At 47.4% G+C, this 16,515-nt stretch overlaps 1 protein-coding gene across 1 annotated transcript in view; it reads right to left on the bottom strand.

Moving 5' to 3' along the window:
* Positions 1–4,141: 4,141 nt before the first annotated feature.
* The window catches only part of STAB2 (stabilin 2), a 175,342-nt gene continuing 162,968 nt past the window's right edge, over positions 4,142–16,515 (bottom strand). Inside the window, 8 exon segments of the mRNA XM_017895335.1 lie at positions 4,142–4,568; positions 7,317–7,433; positions 8,513–8,641; positions 9,512–9,622; positions 11,665–11,805; positions 12,644–12,763; positions 15,638–15,744; positions 15,889–16,054. Coding sequence (XP_017750824.1) covers positions 4,518–4,568; positions 7,317–7,433; positions 8,513–8,641; positions 9,512–9,622; positions 11,665–11,805; positions 12,644–12,763; positions 15,638–15,744; positions 15,889–16,054 — 942 coding nt within the window. The 3' untranslated portion in view covers positions 4,142–4,517.

The raw sequence follows: 16,515 nt of genomic DNA, 5'->3' as shown, positions 1-16,515 counted from the left end.
TTCACAGGTGGTGACTTCTGCATGGTGGATAGATCGAGGGAGCTCTCTGAGGCCTCTATTATAAGGGCACTAATCCCCTTAAGGATGCCCCTCCCCCTTGACTTAATCACCTCCCAAAGGCTTACAGGCTCACTTACCACCCTCCTAGTGTTATCACCTTGGGGGTAAAGATTTCAACACAGGAATTTTGGGGGTCACAAACATTCAGACCATAGCATTTAACCTTTATTTTAAAATGTCACCCAGGTGCGGTGGCTCATGCCTGTAATCCTAGCACTTAGGGAGGCCAAGGTGGGAGGATTGCTTGAGCTCAGGAATTTGAGACCAGCCTGGGTAATATAGTGAAACCCCATCTCTACAAAAGATAAACCACATTAGTTGGGCTTGGTGATGGGCGCCTGTAGTCACAGCTACTTGGGAGGCTGAGTCTGGAGGATCACTTGAGCCCAGAAGGTTGAGGCTTCAGTGAGCCATGATTGAGCTACTGCAGTCCAGTCTGGGTGACAGAGTGAGACCTTGTCTCAAAAAAAAAAAAAGTCAATTATTTAAAAAATAGTCAAATATTATCTTTTCTAAAATCCAAATTTGTTTTAAGCAATTATAATCGTCTTCATTGTGTCTTCTATTGAAATTGTAGCTGAGATTTTACCAAGTAAGTATGTATTTTATTGTAAGTTACTTTGTCTTTCTGTTATAGAACCTTATATATACATTTCTAATTCTTCACTCATTCACTTTTTAATGACAGGTTTACATATATAGCTTTAAAAGGCAAATCTAAGCATACTTCCTTAAACATGCATTATAAACTGTTTTCTTTCAGTGAATGTAAGTATAGAGTGTTACATTGATTTAAAAAAAAATCATGTGTGAGGATAGGTCATGTTTTCTATGAATTACTTTTCATGTCGCCAAGGAGCAGGTGCTCTGGGTCAAGAACTGCAGATGTAGAGAAATTGCCTCGTGGCTGCAGTCCCCTCCAGGAAGTCCTGCCGAGAGGAGAGGCTGAGCCTGCCTGCACCTAATCCTTCGCATTACTTTCCTCCACAGCAAAAATATCAGGTATGGGAAGTTAAGGCAAATTGTCATCCCTGGTCACTCCTCTCACATGCCTTTTCTTCTAAGGTAATTCTAGCAATGAAGAAGCTAACACATTTGTCGTTAAAAATGTTTCAGAATTTCTTTGTAAGTGGTTGGGTGAAGTGATCTTTTCCTTCCTGCTCGTAAGACAAGAAGAGATGCTGGGTAGAGGCTCAGTCCATATCCCTTCCTGAATACTTATGCCTCTGGCATTAGTGGCAGTCAGCTGGGGTGGCCGACAGCTGTAGCCTCCCACTCTGCATCCTGGGTCCACCAGCTGGGCAGTAACAAGGAGCCTGGACCGTGAGAGCAGTACTTGTCTGCATGGGTCCCACTGACCCACCACTCCACCAACCTCCATGTGCCAAGGGCCTGCTGTGTGCCTCACGCGGTTCTGAAACTGGATGTGGCAGACAAAGACCGTGCTCCATGGAGGGCACATGTGTTGGGGACAGAGTTTTCTGCTGATGTTTGCCTTAGGGCTCAGGAGTGGGGAACCGAGTTGTCAAGAGGTGGAAAGGGGAAATAATTCAACACTAGTACACTGCACCCCATGCTGAGGGCCTGCTGGGGATCGCCTTATATTGCCTCATATGACAGGCCACAGTGCAAAAGGATAATTTGTGCCCCAGGAGCTTCAGGAAACTAAAAAGGCCACACAGTTATGGGGAGAAGTTGGTTGGGTGGGCCTGAGTAGGCTAAGCTCATCTGGGCGTGACCCCATCCCCTTTGCCTGTGCCAGTGGAATGTGGCATTTTCAGACTCTAGGGCAAGTTTGTGTGTGTGTTGGGGGGAGGGCATTCTAGGAAAGAAAGTTCCTCACTGTTCTGAGCCAGCTCCTATGAGAGGCTCTCTCCTGAATGGTAACACTCTGTGTAACTGACAAGGCCACTTTATCCCCTCCAGGAAATCTGCTGTAGGTGTGCTCAGAGGGCAGAGTGGGAAGACACTGGGTCTTTGATGACGTCTTTGAGGTTCTGAGTGGAATCAATCCTGAGGCTGCCCTCCTCTAGGTCTTCCAGTAACAGCTAACAGTAAATCCCCGTGCTGTCTTAGCTAATGTGGAGTTGGGTTTTCGGGTCCTCCATCGGCTACGGTAAGGCCTGCATACAGTTCATACTTCATCCTCAACAAACTCGCGACGTTGGTTGAAGTTTTTCCCTTAACTATTAAGTAAGGGAGTCTACAGCTGAACCTGTTTCTTCTGGTTATAAATCTGAGCTGTCTCTACAGAAGGTACACATACATACTCTCTCTCTCTCTCTCCCCCTCTCCCCCCCCTCGCCCCCCACTTCTTCCCTCTCTCTCTCCCCGCCCCCACTTCTTCCCTCTCTCTCCCTCTCCCCTCCCTCTCTCCCCCTGGCCTAGTTTGTATGAAACTCTGCTTGTGATAACACAGTTTTTTCAAACTTTCTTTTTTTGAGATGGAGTCTTACTCTGTCACCCAGGCTGGAATGCAGTGGCAGGATCTTGGCTCACTGCAACCTCCGCCTCTCATGTTCAAGTGATTCTCCTGCCTCGGCCTCCTGAGTAGCTGGAACTACAGGTGTGCACCACCACACCTGGCTAATTTTTGTATTTTTAGTAGAGACAGGGTTTCGCCATGTTGACCAGGCTGGTCTTGAACTCCTTACCTCAGGTGATTCACCTGCCTGGACCTCCCAAAGTGCTGGGATTATAGGTGTGAGCCACTGTGCCTGGCCATTTTCAAACTTTTTAATGGGCTGTAGCATCCCAAGAGTTAATTTTTTTTTTTTTTTGAGACGGAGTCTTGCTCTGTCGCCCGGGCTGGAGTGCAGTGGCACAATCTCAGCTCACTGCAACCTCCGCCTCCCGGGGTCAAGCTATTCTCTTGCCTCAGCCTGCTGAGTAGCTGGAATTACAGGCGCGTGCTACCACACCCAGCTATTTTTTTTTGTATTTTTAGTAGAGATGGGGGTTTCACCATGTTGGTCAGGCTGGTCTTGAACTCCTGGCCTCGTGATCCACCCACCTCAGCCTCCCAAAGTGCTGGGATTACAGGCGTGAGCCACTGTGCCCGGCCTCAAGTGTTAATTTTAACTGTGCCTAACACCTGGCTAATACCCAGGCCAAGGTCTCCCTTTGCCTTCTGAAGGAAGGGGTCTCGGTGCAAATCACTATTCCAGTGTGTCTAGATGGGAGGGGCATCTTCAACCTTCTTTGGCAGGTTAATTATATTTAAAAGACCCCAAAGCCAGCCCACCTATAATATTTGGAAAAATGATGTATTATTTAGTAATTATGGCTGCTTTAAATTTGAGATATAACTAACAACACACCATAAAATTCACTGTTTTAAAGTGTACAATTTTGTGTTTCTTCGTATATTCATAAGGTGGTACGACCATTGCTACTATCAAATTCCTCATTACCCAAAAAAGAAATCTCATACCCATTAGCAGTCACTCCTCATTCCCCCTGGCAATCAACCTACTTTGTCTCTATCAATTTGCCTATTTTAGACATTTCATATAAATGGAATCATATAATACGTGGTCCTTTGTGACTGGCTTCTTAATGTTTTCAAGGTTCATCTGAACTATCACATGTACCAGTACTTCATTTTTTAGGGCTGAATATTTTATTGTACGGAATACCATAGTTTGTTCATTTATCAGCTGATGGAATTTGAGTCGTTTCCATTTTTCTGGCTTTTATGAATGCTACTGCTATGAAGATGCATATACAAGTTTTTGTGTGGACATATTTTCATTTCTCTTGGATTTTTGGGTCATGTGGTAACTCTATTTTTTTTCCCAAACTGTTTTCTACAGTGGCTGTACCATTTTGGATTCCCACCAGCAATGTATGAGGGTTCCATTTTCTCCACATCCTTTCCAATACGTGTTACTGTTTTTTCGATTCTAGCCATCCTCGTGGGTGTGAAGTGGCATCTCACTGTGATTATCATGTCTTCTTAAGAATTTATAAGACTGATGACGTCTGATTGAAAAGGCCCACAGGAAGTGGATTTTGCCTTCAGAGTTCAACTCCCCCCGTGGCACAGTCCCAAAACACTAGATTTGTTGTGTTGACTTTGTTTCTGTTCCATAAACCTTTATTGTGCACAGTTCCTGTGTCAGGCACTGGGCCAGGGGCTGGGATGCAAAGATGGAGGCTTACAATCTCACAGGGAAGAAAGATCAGTTACCCATCGTGTGGGGCAGAATGGAGCGGGTGCCAGCTGAAGCGTACAAAGGAAGAGGAGCCAAAGGGTCAGAGGAGGAAGCTGCACTGGGTGGGCACAGTAACATATCCCTCGCCCACAGAAACAACCCCCAGATTAGCCAGAGAGAATGAGGTATGGCTTCTGAGTGCTTAAAGGACTTTATGTTCCCAAAAGGCAACTGGTGCTGAGAATTCAGTTGATGGCCCAGATGGCAGTGGGTGATGGCTGGCGTCTCCCGTCCAGGCCCTCATAGTGTCCCCAAGGGGTCATTGCCCTCAAGCTGCCGTTCGTCAGAGTCCTGGAAAAGAGAGGGTTGTAAGGGGGCAGGGCATTCTGCGTGTGGAGTTCTAAGCTGAACCTTTCTGGTGGCCACTGGCCTGAGGCATGACTCTTCCTGAGCACTGTGTGCTGGGTCTGTTCGTTCATGCTGCTGCCTTGTGTTGGGAGGTGGGATGGGCTGGGGGTAGGGCCACCTGTTCTGGGAACCCATTTAGTCTCTCCTGCTTGAAGCTGGGTGGCCCAGGACAAATCATTCCAACTCGGCTGCAGTTTCTTCATCTACAAAGGGTCATAATATACCTCACAGGGAGGTAGGAGGATTAAATTAGAGCCTACATCTAACAAGTTATAAGCACCTCACAAAAGGTAGCTAATATTGTAAAAACTCCTTTCAGTTTGAAAATTCATCTTAAACCCATCTTGAACCAGTGGTGGCTCTTGAGTGCCTGAGAGAGTGTAATAGAAACCTCGCTCGGCTGGGCACGGTGGCTTGCGCCTGTAATCCCAGCACTTCGGGAGGCTGAGGTGGGAGGATCACCTGAGGCTTGCAGTGAGCCCTGATGGTGCCGCTGCACTCCAGCCTGCATGACACACCAGGACCCTGTCTAAAAAAGGCCACACTCTAGAGGCGGCCACGCCAAGCCTTCTGCTGACTTTAGCTCTGACTGGCACCCAGGCTTTGTTAATTAGCATACTAGATGCTAGAAATGGCTTTTCGTGGGTGAAACTAGTGGTGGTAAATGTGTCTGGAGTCACTAAAAATAGTGTAAAAGGCATGAGAATAGCACACCACTTTGCAAGCTGGTACCTCATGCTTAGGATTCCAGAATGTGTTTACCATGTAGTCTGAATAGCAGGTTTAGCTGAAACCTGCATTTAGGCTACTTTCTCACCTGCCTCAGGTGAATCTTTCATGCGTGGTGCTGATAGAGCCCTCAGAAGAGGACAGACAATGGGGAAGGCATGGGGTACATTGGAGAGAATGTATGCATTTGTTTCTCTCTGCTTTTTAAATGAAGGTGATTTCAGCATCACAATACTTAGTTAACAAATGTAATTTAGCTGAACTTACCACCCCCCACCCCCCCTTTTTTTTTTTTTTTTTGGAGACAGAGTCTTGCTCTGTCACCCAGGCTGGAGTGCAGTGGTGTGATCTCGGCTCACTGCAATCTCCGCCTCCCTGGTTCAAGCGATTCTGTTGCCTCAGCCTCCCGAGTAGCTGGGATTACAGGCGCCCGCCACCACTCCTGGTTAATTTTTGTATTTTTAATAAAGATGGGATTTCACCATGTTAGCCAGACTGGTCTTAAACTCCTGACCTCAGGTTATTCACCTGCCTTGGCCTCTGAAAATGCAGGATTACACGCATGAGCAACTACACCTGGCGTGAATTTACCCTTGAAATGTGAACCAGAAGCCTTTACATGGGTTCGATTGAAAAATAACCAGATTGCAAATCATATTTTTTTAATCTATTGCATATATATTACATCTGTTACTGCAGGCATGAAGAACCACAAGATATTTACCTTTGGTTTACTTTGGAAAAATAATATCTGTTGCACTATACAAACTTCAACATGGTAGAAGAAAACACTTCTCTCCTTCTATAAAAAGAAAAATTAAGTTCTATTCCTATCTTTTTTTTTAGTCCAGAACTGCTATTAAACTACAGGCAGGATGTACTTCCACATGTGTTATGAATGCGGTACCCTGTCAAGGGGTCCCCCTGGATTGATGTCAGTGGAGGCCCCAGCTAAGTTCAAGCATCACTGACTCTAGAGATAAATGGTCCCTTTCTGGAAGACCAGAGCAGAACACCCACCCATGTACATTATAAGGCCTCATCAAAGAAAAGTACCTCTGACAACAAGCAGTAAAATCTTGAACAACAATGTCAGTGTAAGTTTAAAGGACTTCTAGGCTGGGTGTAGTGGCTCACGCCTGTAATCCCAGCGCTTATGGGAGGCCAAGGCGGGTGGATCACCTGAGGTTCGGAGTTTGAGACCAGCCTGATCAACATGGAGAAACCCTGTCTCTACTAAAAAATACAAAAAACTAGCCGGGCGAGGTGGCGGGCGCCTGTAGTCCCAGCTACTCGGGAGGCTGAGGCAGGAGAATGGTGTAAACCCGGGAGGTGGAGCTTGCAGTGAGCTGAGATCCGGTCATTGCACTCCAGCCTGGGCGACAGAGCAAGACTCTGTCTCAAAAAAAAAAAAAAATACAAAATTAGCCAGGCGTGGTGGGTGGGCACCTGTAATCCCAGCTACTTGGAGGCTGAAGCAACAGAATCACTGGAACCCGGGAGGCGGAGGTTGTGGTGAGCCAAGATCACGCCACTGCACTCCAGCCTGGTAACAGAGTGAGACTCCATCTCAAAGAAAAAGACATCTAAAGGAAAAATCCTGTTTCCTTATATCATGTTTTACACCTGCTACTTCATAAATGGTTGCAGCAGAATTCAGCCCAAGACTTTTTTTCACTGTGACATCTCACCTGGTCATGAGATTGGGCTTGGATAACAACCTCTTGTTCTCACCTGTCTCTATTTGTTCAAGGATTCTGCTGTCTACCCAAGAGAACCCAGGAACGCTGAACAACCACACTGGCTTCCGTCAGCTTGCAAAACTGGCTTTTAGGCTTGTTCCCTGACATACATTCTAGAAATGAACCTTCTTTGGCACAAACTCTCCACTAAACTTTCCTAAAAGACGTCATTCCCCTGTACCCCAAGGGGACCTATTCCTAGATAAGAATGCAAACTCACTGTGAAGGGGTCGTAGGAAGGTTCTGGGGGAGCTGAGGTGGTGCTCTCATACAAGGGGTTGGAGATATTCTCAGGCTGCTGCTTGCCAACAGCTGCAACATTAATGTCCTCTTCCGACTGTTTGGAAAGACAAGCATGAAAGCCAGGAGCGTCTCATCCAAGTTGGCAGGTAAAGCAAGCTACCCTTTGCCTCTGGGAGCTTTTTCTTAACAGTCCTTTGTTGAGAGATGATTCACATATAATAAAACGCACCAACCTTTAGGTTCAGCTCGGTGACATCTTACCGATGTCTACCCAGTTGTGATCACCACCAAATCAGCACATAGGGCATTTCCATACCCCAGGATGTGTTCACATGCTCATAGCCTGCCGGTACTGCCACCCAGGGTAACCACTGTTCTGACTCCCATCAACGTGGAGTGGTGGTGTCTGTCCTTCAACTTAATATAAATGCAGTCATACAGCCTGTACACTTTTGCTCAAAATGGGGTTGAGATTTGCCCCTGGAGCTTATAAATAATGCAAGCTGTCTGCCAGAAGGCAGCAAACTGCTGCTTGGGGGTTCTGCACCACAGCCTTTAACCAGGAGCATTTTGAGGAGGTGGCAGCGGGAGAGGGTGGGCCAGAGAGGAGGACAAAGTCCATAAAGGAAGATGTTTAACTGCTGTGCTGCTGCCCAGGCTGTATTCCTACATGGCCAGCCAAGAGCTGGCTGCTGATTGGGATGTGGACTCAACTGTTCAAACAGAAATGAGTTTCATGGGCTGCAGCATAAAGCCTCTGGCTGTGTAGGGTCCCTGGCCCTGTCCCCCAGTCCTCAGAGCCAATCTTGAAGCCCAGGCTAGGTCACGGGGTGTGCTTGTGCAGTGAATCCTCCAAGGTGAACGAGACTCCTAGGTCCTAATGAATAGGCCTCTGGGCCAAACCCCTGGCACAGAGGCTCGGGGTGTGTTCTCTCCTTGCCAGGCCCTGTCTCAACCAGAAGGAGGGGCTTGGAACCACCACTGCTGTTCCTCCTAAGGGCAGGGACCCCACCCAAGCAGCAGTAAGCGTGGGGTGGGTGGCCACCCCTACTACTGTGTGACACTGCTTCTGGGTGAGGACTCTGGCGAGACTACTCAGCTGAAGCAGCCCAGGTTCAGGGACTGAGATTTTGGAGATGACCCCATCATCATGTTCCCATTTTTCTCTCTCACCTCAAAATGCTGGAAGCCGATTGTTCTCCGGTTTAGCCGAAAGAAAGAATATGCAGCCAAGGCAACAGCTCCAATGACCAAGATGATGGCAAAGAAGATCCCTGCTCCCAAGCCAGTGTGGGTCAAGGTCTGAACACAGAAAGAAAGAAAAGGGGCTCATTCTTAAAACTTCTGACTCCCCAAAGGGGAGCCCTTGGTGGCCCGAGGCATTCTGGAGCCAGTGGGGATAAAAATATTGATATGTTAACATGTATCTGGCCCTTACTACTGCCAGGGTCTAATACCCTTTCCGTGAAATAAGCCATTGAAGTGTGATAATAACCCAAAGAGATAGGGATAGTTATTATAGTTCTTAGTTTTATGTGGGAGAACTGAGGCACAGAGAGGTGAAGCACTTGCCCAATACCACACAGCCAGTCAGTGGTAGAAGTGGGCTTTGAACCCAGTCTGGCTTTGGAGCTCCTGTGCTTAACCACTGTGCTATGGAACTCTTCAGCAGCTCACCCCTCCCCTCATGCTTTTGGGGAAAAAAATGCTAACCACCATCATCACCAACTTTTATTTAGCATGTACTATGTGTCAGGGGCTGTTCTAAGTGTTTTCTATTTTTAACTTAGTCTTCCCCAAAACCCAGGAGGGAGCCATTATGAGCCCCATTTTGCAGATGGGAAAATTGGGACTCAGATACTACGAAGTGGCGGGGCCAAAGCAGAGCTTAGCATTTCTCACTCCCCTTCCAGCGTTTCCTTTCTTGGCCCATCCTCTCCCTTTCATTCAACAGATATTAATGGTGACTGGTGCTGTGTTGCTAATGCTTGGGAGTGGGGATGGCAGGAAGCAGGGTTGGGCAGTCCCGAAGCCAGCTACCTTGGAGGTTGGAGGCTCCTCCAGTCTCTGGAGGAGGAGGGCAGAGGACAGGGCTTCTGGTAATGGTTTGCCTGTTGGTGAGTGGGCACCGGGGCTCCTCCTGGCCCGTTACCAGGGACACTAGATACTCACCATTGGGGCAGGGGGTGCTTTTAAAGGCCTGGAAATGATATGAATGATCCCATTGGAGGCAAAGATGTCCCACTGCAGAATGGCTCTTCCATCAACAAACCTGGTCTCCGTCTAGGGAAATGAGAAGAGAATTGATGGCTTTTACTCTCTGAGAAGGCATCCCTCCATCGAGGGATGTTGTTTAAATAAAATGTGTATGCTTCTCTCCAGCTTATTATATGCCTATTTAATTCTCAGGCCTTGCCACAGACCCTAAGAGGGTAGAATAAGTTTTTCCTCCCTTGTATCACAAGGTCCCTGATCCCAGGTTTCAGGTTTGTCTCCACTGATAAGCAGCCTAGGACTTCTCCTCACCCTCTGTACAGCCCATAACACATTAGTTGTCCTGTGCCGACAAGCTGCTCTGAGGGCTGCAGAGAACCTTACGGATCATTTGTCCGACCCACTTGTCTGATAGATGAGTGATCAGAAGGAAAATGGCCTGACGCAGATCACCCAGGGAGTGAGTGGCATACCCCATGCCTGTGGACTCTGCAGGGAGTGAGTGGCAAACCCCACGCCTGTGGACTCTTGAGTCCATGCACTGAACATCACACCACACTTAGAAAAGATGTAATTTAAAGTGATGTCCCGGTGTGATTTCCTGGCTTGTGTGGGCAGAAGCTGAGGCCCTGTGCCCCCTCCCCTGCTGAATCACAATCTTCATTTTAACAAATCTCCAGCAGATTCAAATGCACATTAAATTTTGAGAGACACTAGTCTAAACTGCTCTTAAATAGAAATCATTTAATGAGATAAACATTTAAAACCAATATTTGTTAATGACTTGCTACCTGTCAGGCACTATTCGCTGCATGTCTCAGAACTTGAATCCGACATCATGGTTCTCACCACCTCCACCACTACCACCACGGTTTCCTCCATCAGTATCATCACCATCATCCACACTGAAGGATGGATGTCACCCCAAAATAACGCCATTTTGGGCCAGGCACGGTGGCTCACGCCTGCAATCCCAGCACTTTGGAAGACTGAGGCAGGCATATCACTTGAGGCCAGGAGTTCAAGACCAGCCTGGCCAACATGGCAAAACCCCATCTCTACTAAAAATACAAAAATTAGCTGAGCATGGTGGCGGGAACCTGTAGTCCCAGCTACATGGGAGGCTGAGGCAGGAGGATTGCTTGAATCTGGAAGGGGGAGGTTGCAGTGAACTGAGATTGTGCCACTGCGCTGCAGCCTGGGTGACAGAGTGAGAGACTGTCTAAAAAACAACAAAAAACCACCCCACACACCATTTTGGCATATTAGTTATTTTGAGCAGAAGGCACTTGAGAAACGGCAGTTGCAGGAACAACTGGGAGTAGATGACGAAATGGATCTGTACAAACAAATCTACTGAAATATTCCTTATCTTCCACTCGTTTCCACCATCTATTTGTTAGTCATGCCACAATTTACTGCCCTTAGCCTAAACCCCTTTATTTGATCACTTTTCCACAAATGCATCATTTCTTTAAAAAGTATATAAGCTCTTGATCCCAACTGTTCTTTGAGTCTTTATTTTCCATATGAGGATTCCCTTGATGCACATAAAAGATTAAATAAAATGTGTATGCTTCTCTCCTGCTTATTGTATGTCTAGTTAATTCTCAGGCCCAGCCACAGACCCTAAGAGGGTAGAATAAGTTTTTCCTCCCTTGTATCACAATCATGAAAATAATGACCTGTGCCATCACCATCATCCTCATTTTTCAGATAAGGAAATTGAGACACAGAGAAGCTGGATAACTTGTTTAAGTCCTTATAGTTAGCAAGTGGCAGAACTGGGGTCATTTGACTTCGGAGCTCATGTTAATGCCTGGAATGGGCTGACAAGCTGACTGAGACAAAGGTGGAGAATCAGACAGCTTTAAAACGGGTTCATTATCCTTCCCTATTACCAGCTTCTGAGGCTGGCCTATTTCCCAAGGGGTAGGGGCTGCCCAGTTGTCAGTGTGGTATGCTGTGGTAGGCAGTTAACACCGTCCCCTATCTGCAGGTTTAGACTTTATGTTCACATAATAGTTGCCACCTATTAAGCACCTACTGTATGCCAGGAACTTTGCATGCATTATCTCCAGTTCTCCCAAGAAGCCCAGAAGACTTCATACCGGTTGGAGTGGGTCGTGGCTGGCGGTGACGAGCAGCTTCCTCCCCAGCCTTGTTTGCAGGGTGGTGCCATTGACAAGGTCATTGTAGAAAAACATGCTAACATTGGCGAGGTGGTGCTCGATGTCCCGCCCAGACAGGGTCTGAGAAAAAAGGAGAAACACGGAATGCTCTTCAAAGATCAATGTTTTGTCTTTTTAATGATGGGGATGACGAAGAAAATCGAAGAAAATCGCTTCTCATGGCCTAAGCTTTCCTGCCTCCACGTGGAGATCTCAGACTTCTGGTTGTTTGGGCTCTGCCAGAGGCCACCTATAGCTAGGATGTGGGATTGAATGTCATTTGTGTTGTGGAGAGCAGAGCTTTCCAGCAGTGTTCTAGGAAGAAAGGGTCTTGAGGTAGGCAGAGGCACTGCTCTTCTCAGCCCTCAGTTGGCTGGTGGGACTGTTGGAGCCTTGGGTGAGCCACCTGTGCATGAACTGAATAAATACTGCCAATCCTCTGTGTGCCGTGATGTGAAGGTTGGCGTGGAACACAGATTGCATCAGTGGCCCTGGTTCTTCCCCACTCCGTGCACCCCTGGCCCTTTGCCCCCCATACTGACTTTGGCCTCTGTCATGTGACCTATCAGGCCAGGGGCACATTAGCAAACGTGATCAAACAGAGGCTTGAGAAGCACTGTCGGGACAGGGCCTACTCTCACCTCTCTCACTCCTTGCCACTGCCCTGAGAACTCACCTGGGCTAGCCTGCTGGACGATGAGAGTCCCATGGAGCAGAGTCATTGACGGCCCAGCTAGAGAAGCTGACGGCTGGTCTCAGACCCGAGTGTGCCAAGACCAAGGGAGTGGCCACTGATCTGCAGATGTGTGAGCTAAATAAATGTGTAGCCACTGAGTTTTCAGATCATTTGTGACCCAGCATTGTTGTGGTGATAGATAACATGCTAGTCTAAAGCGAAGGCACCAGGGACTCAACTCACCTCGTTCTCCCCCAGCCCACTGTTCTGCGGCACAAAGAGGGTGCCACGGATGGACAGGTCAGTCAGGTGTTCTAGAAATGCACGGCCTCGAGCTGAGCTGTTGGAATAGGCCAGCACTTCCTGGGGAGAAGAAGGAAGTCATCAGAGGGGCCAGCCCTGGTGTGCAGGGACCAGGGTGGCTGGAGAAGGTCCCAGGGCATCACCCATTTGGGAATATTCATGTGTCCACAAACTCAGTCTGCTGCTCCTTTGCTGTGTCTTCTGCCTGCATCATGAGAGTTTGAGGACTTTTCCTTTCCTCAGTGAATCCTATGGTTTAAGACGCAGCCATGTCACAGCCGATCCTCCACGTGGCTGCCTGAGCAGCCCTTTGAAAGGTGCATCAAATCTCGAGTCTCCTCAAAATCCTGTAGTGGCCCCCACTTCACTCAGGAACAGTCCAAGTCTTCATAAGGGCTCACGAGGCCCAAAGCATGAGGCTGCTGTTGCTTCTCTGACGCCGGGCCTAGCTGTCCTCTCTCGCTCACTCTGTTCCAGCCTCCCTGCTCTTCCTCAGACTGGCCTGGCACGCTCCTGCCGCTCATCCTTTGCTCAACCGTTCCTTCTGCCTGGAATGTTCTTCCCCCAAGTCTGCGTGGCTCACTCCCTCTCCCCTGTTTACACTTTGCCACTTTCTCCCCAAAGCCTTCCCTCATTACTTCCGACAGAAGGGGGACCCTGGGGTGCCCCCCAGCCCTGTTCTATTTTTTCCATAGGATCTGGATCTATCACCTTCTAGCACTCAATACTATTGACGTGTTTGTTCCATTTATTGTTTGTTTGCTTGTTCACTGATACATCTCAGGCACGTGGTAAGTGCTAAATATTCACTGAGCAGGCTGGGTGTAGTGGCTCACATCTATAATCCCAGCACTTTGGGAGGCTGAGGTGAGAAAACAGCTTGAGCACAGGATTTTGAGACCAGCTTGGGCAACAAAGTGAGACTCCATCTCTACAAAAGTTAAAAAAAATTTAGCCGATATAGTGGTGTGTGCCTATAGTCCCAGCTGCTTGGGAGGCTGGGATGGGAGGAGCCCTTGAGCCCAGGAGGTTGAGGCTGCTGTGAGCCAGGACAGTGCCACTGTACTCCAGGCTGGACAACACAACAAGACTCTGTCTCTTAAGAAAAAAAATAAAAACACACACACACACACATATATATATATATATACACACACACACACACACACTTTAATATATATTTTAAAATATATANGGCACGTGGTAAGTGCTAAATATTCACTGAGCAGGCTGGGTGTAGTGGCTCACATCTATAATCCCAGCACTTTGGGAGGCTGAGGTGAGAAAACAGCTTGAGCACAGGATTTTGAGACCAGCTTGGGCAACAAAGTGAGACTCCATCTCTACAAAAAGTTAAAAAAAATTTAGCCGATATAGTGGTGTGTGCCTATAGTCCCAGCTGCTTGGGAGGCTGGGATGGGAGGAGCCCTTGAGCCCAGGAGGTTGAGGCTGCTGTGAGCCAGGACAGTGCCACTGTACTCCAGGCTGGACAACACAACAAGACTCTGTCTCTTAAGAAAAAAAATAAAAACACACACACACATATATATATATATATACACACACACACACACACACTTTAATATATATTTTTCCTCTAGCGAAAGATATATTTATTTATTTTATTTTTTTCTCCTTCTGGGCTACTGAGGCCCAGAGAAAGTAGGTAATTTGCTGAAAACAAATTTGTTCTGACACCATCTTTTCTTTGAAATGCTGTTGCAAGCCAGGCTCCCACACAGCAGAAAGATTAGTTTGGGTGTTCATCTCTAGTATTTAATAGTGGTCCTGATTTTTAGACCAGTGAGATGGATACCTTTGGTCTGTGGACAAAGACTCCATTTTGTTGTCCTTGGTCTAACTTCCCCATGGATCCTACAAGTCCTATACTCATGCTCACTGCCCTTTCCTCCTGCGGTCACTGACTGTAGATTCTACTGGGAACAGTAGCCCAGGCTGTCCTTGTTCCGCACTCTAAAGCATGAGGGGGAGGTTGGAACCAGGCAGTCTGAGATTGAGCCCAGCTCTGATGAGTTAGGCTGTGTCCTTGGCCTTGCTAAGCCTGTTTCTTCATCTAAAACGTGGATATAGAAGTGGCTTGTACAGTTGCATGAGGGTTTAGTCCTTCTAAAAAGTATTTACGGAGCACCTGTCATGTGCCAGCTACTATCTGAGGGGTTGGGGAGACAATGGTGGTCAAGGCAAAGAAAATCCTTTCCCTTATGGAACTTACATTCTATGGCTTGAATGAAATGTCCTCGTAAAGGGCTCAGTACAGTGCCCCGTACAAAATAAATGCTCAAGAAATGTTAACTGTTGTTATTGTTGTTGTCATTATTACTGTTAGGTCAGTTCTTTGATCAGTCAGCACCAAACCTTTCTCCAGTTGGGGCTTTCTCTTCGCTGGATATGACTTGTAGAATATTGACGTGACTTTAAGTGCAGTGCAAGATGCAAATTGACTCCATGTTAATTTGGCTCATTGGGTGATCACCAGGCAGGCTTACCTAACTACATTCATGAAGAAGATTAAGAGGGTCTCATTTGTGTAGATCATGCTCTTAAACTATTCCAGATACAAACAGAGATAATAATACCAGCTCACATGAACATAGAATTTTCCATGTACAGACCACAGATCTAAATGCTTCACAACTATTAACTCATTTAATGATCACAATGACCCTACATAGTTGATGCTACTACCATCTCTGTTTTATAGATGAGGAAACTGAGTCCCAGAGAGGAAAGTAACTTCTTTAAGGTTTTACAAGTGAGTGGCAAAACTAGGCTTTAGATTCAGGCAAGGTGGTCCAGCACCCATGCTCTTAACCATGACTGTGGCCTTCAGCTTCTTAAGGCCTCACCCCTCTAATACCTGCTTTGAGGGAACCCCTCCCTGCCTGAGGCAAACCAAGCAGACATGGTACATACCGTCAGGAAGTTTGTGAGTGAGGGGAAGGACATCAGGACCTGCAGCAGGTTTCCGCTGCACGAGAAGCCATCTCCCACATAGCCCACCTTGCAGGTGCAATTCACATCTGGAGGGCAGAGGCACACAGGGTCCCACACAAGTAAGGCAGGGGCCAGGCCTGCACTGCTCCCATTTGGGGAGTGACTGGCCAGGCTGAGGATTGCTCAGCAGCTGCATGGCCTGGAACCTGAAGTGTAGCTGGGGCAGTTACCTTTCATCCGATAGCAGAAGACATCCCACATTTCACTCTTGTTGGGTCTAGGTCCATAGTCCACTATCCCAACCACACCGGAGCCACAGTTCTGGGAGGCGAAGGCTGTGGGGTAGGCAACCCGCCCGCTCTCCAGCCAGCCTGCTGAGCACAGGTGGTACTTGGCCTGCAGGGATACAGACATGGCCATGGGTCAGCTGCAATTCCATGTGTTGTGGCATCATTTGGTTAATGTCTGATTCCCCTATTAGACCGTAAAACCCATAAAGTCTCATTTTGCCTATTGCACCTCTGTGCCTGGCACACAGTAGGTGGTCATTAGATGTTGATTGATTGATTGAGCCCCTGGGTGAACAAAAGTGTCCTCTCTTGTAGGTGCCCAGGTCTTTCATACTCATTTCTTTCTGCTCTTGAGAAAGAATTTGCTGTCATCCATTTATACTAGGTGCAAATTTTTCTGCTAATGGGTTGATAGAACTCTGACTAGTAGAACTCTATTTTTTTTTTTTTTTTTTTGAGGCGGAGTCTCACTCTGTCACCCAGGTTAAAGGGCAGTGGCATGATCTTGGCTCATTGCAACCTCCACTTCCCAGGTTTAAGCAATTCTCCCGTCTCAGCCTCCTGGGT

This window comes from Rhinopithecus bieti, unplaced genomic scaffold (assembly GCF_001698545.2).
Source record: "Rhinopithecus bieti isolate Rb0 unplaced genomic scaffold, ASM169854v2 scaffold_24306, whole genome shotgun sequence".
NCBI classification, from domain to species: domain Eukaryota; kingdom Metazoa; phylum Chordata; class Mammalia; order Primates; family Cercopithecidae; genus Rhinopithecus; species Rhinopithecus bieti.
The sequence above is the reverse complement of the archived record's forward strand: the minus strand, read 5'-3'. Positions and strand labels throughout refer to the sequence as shown.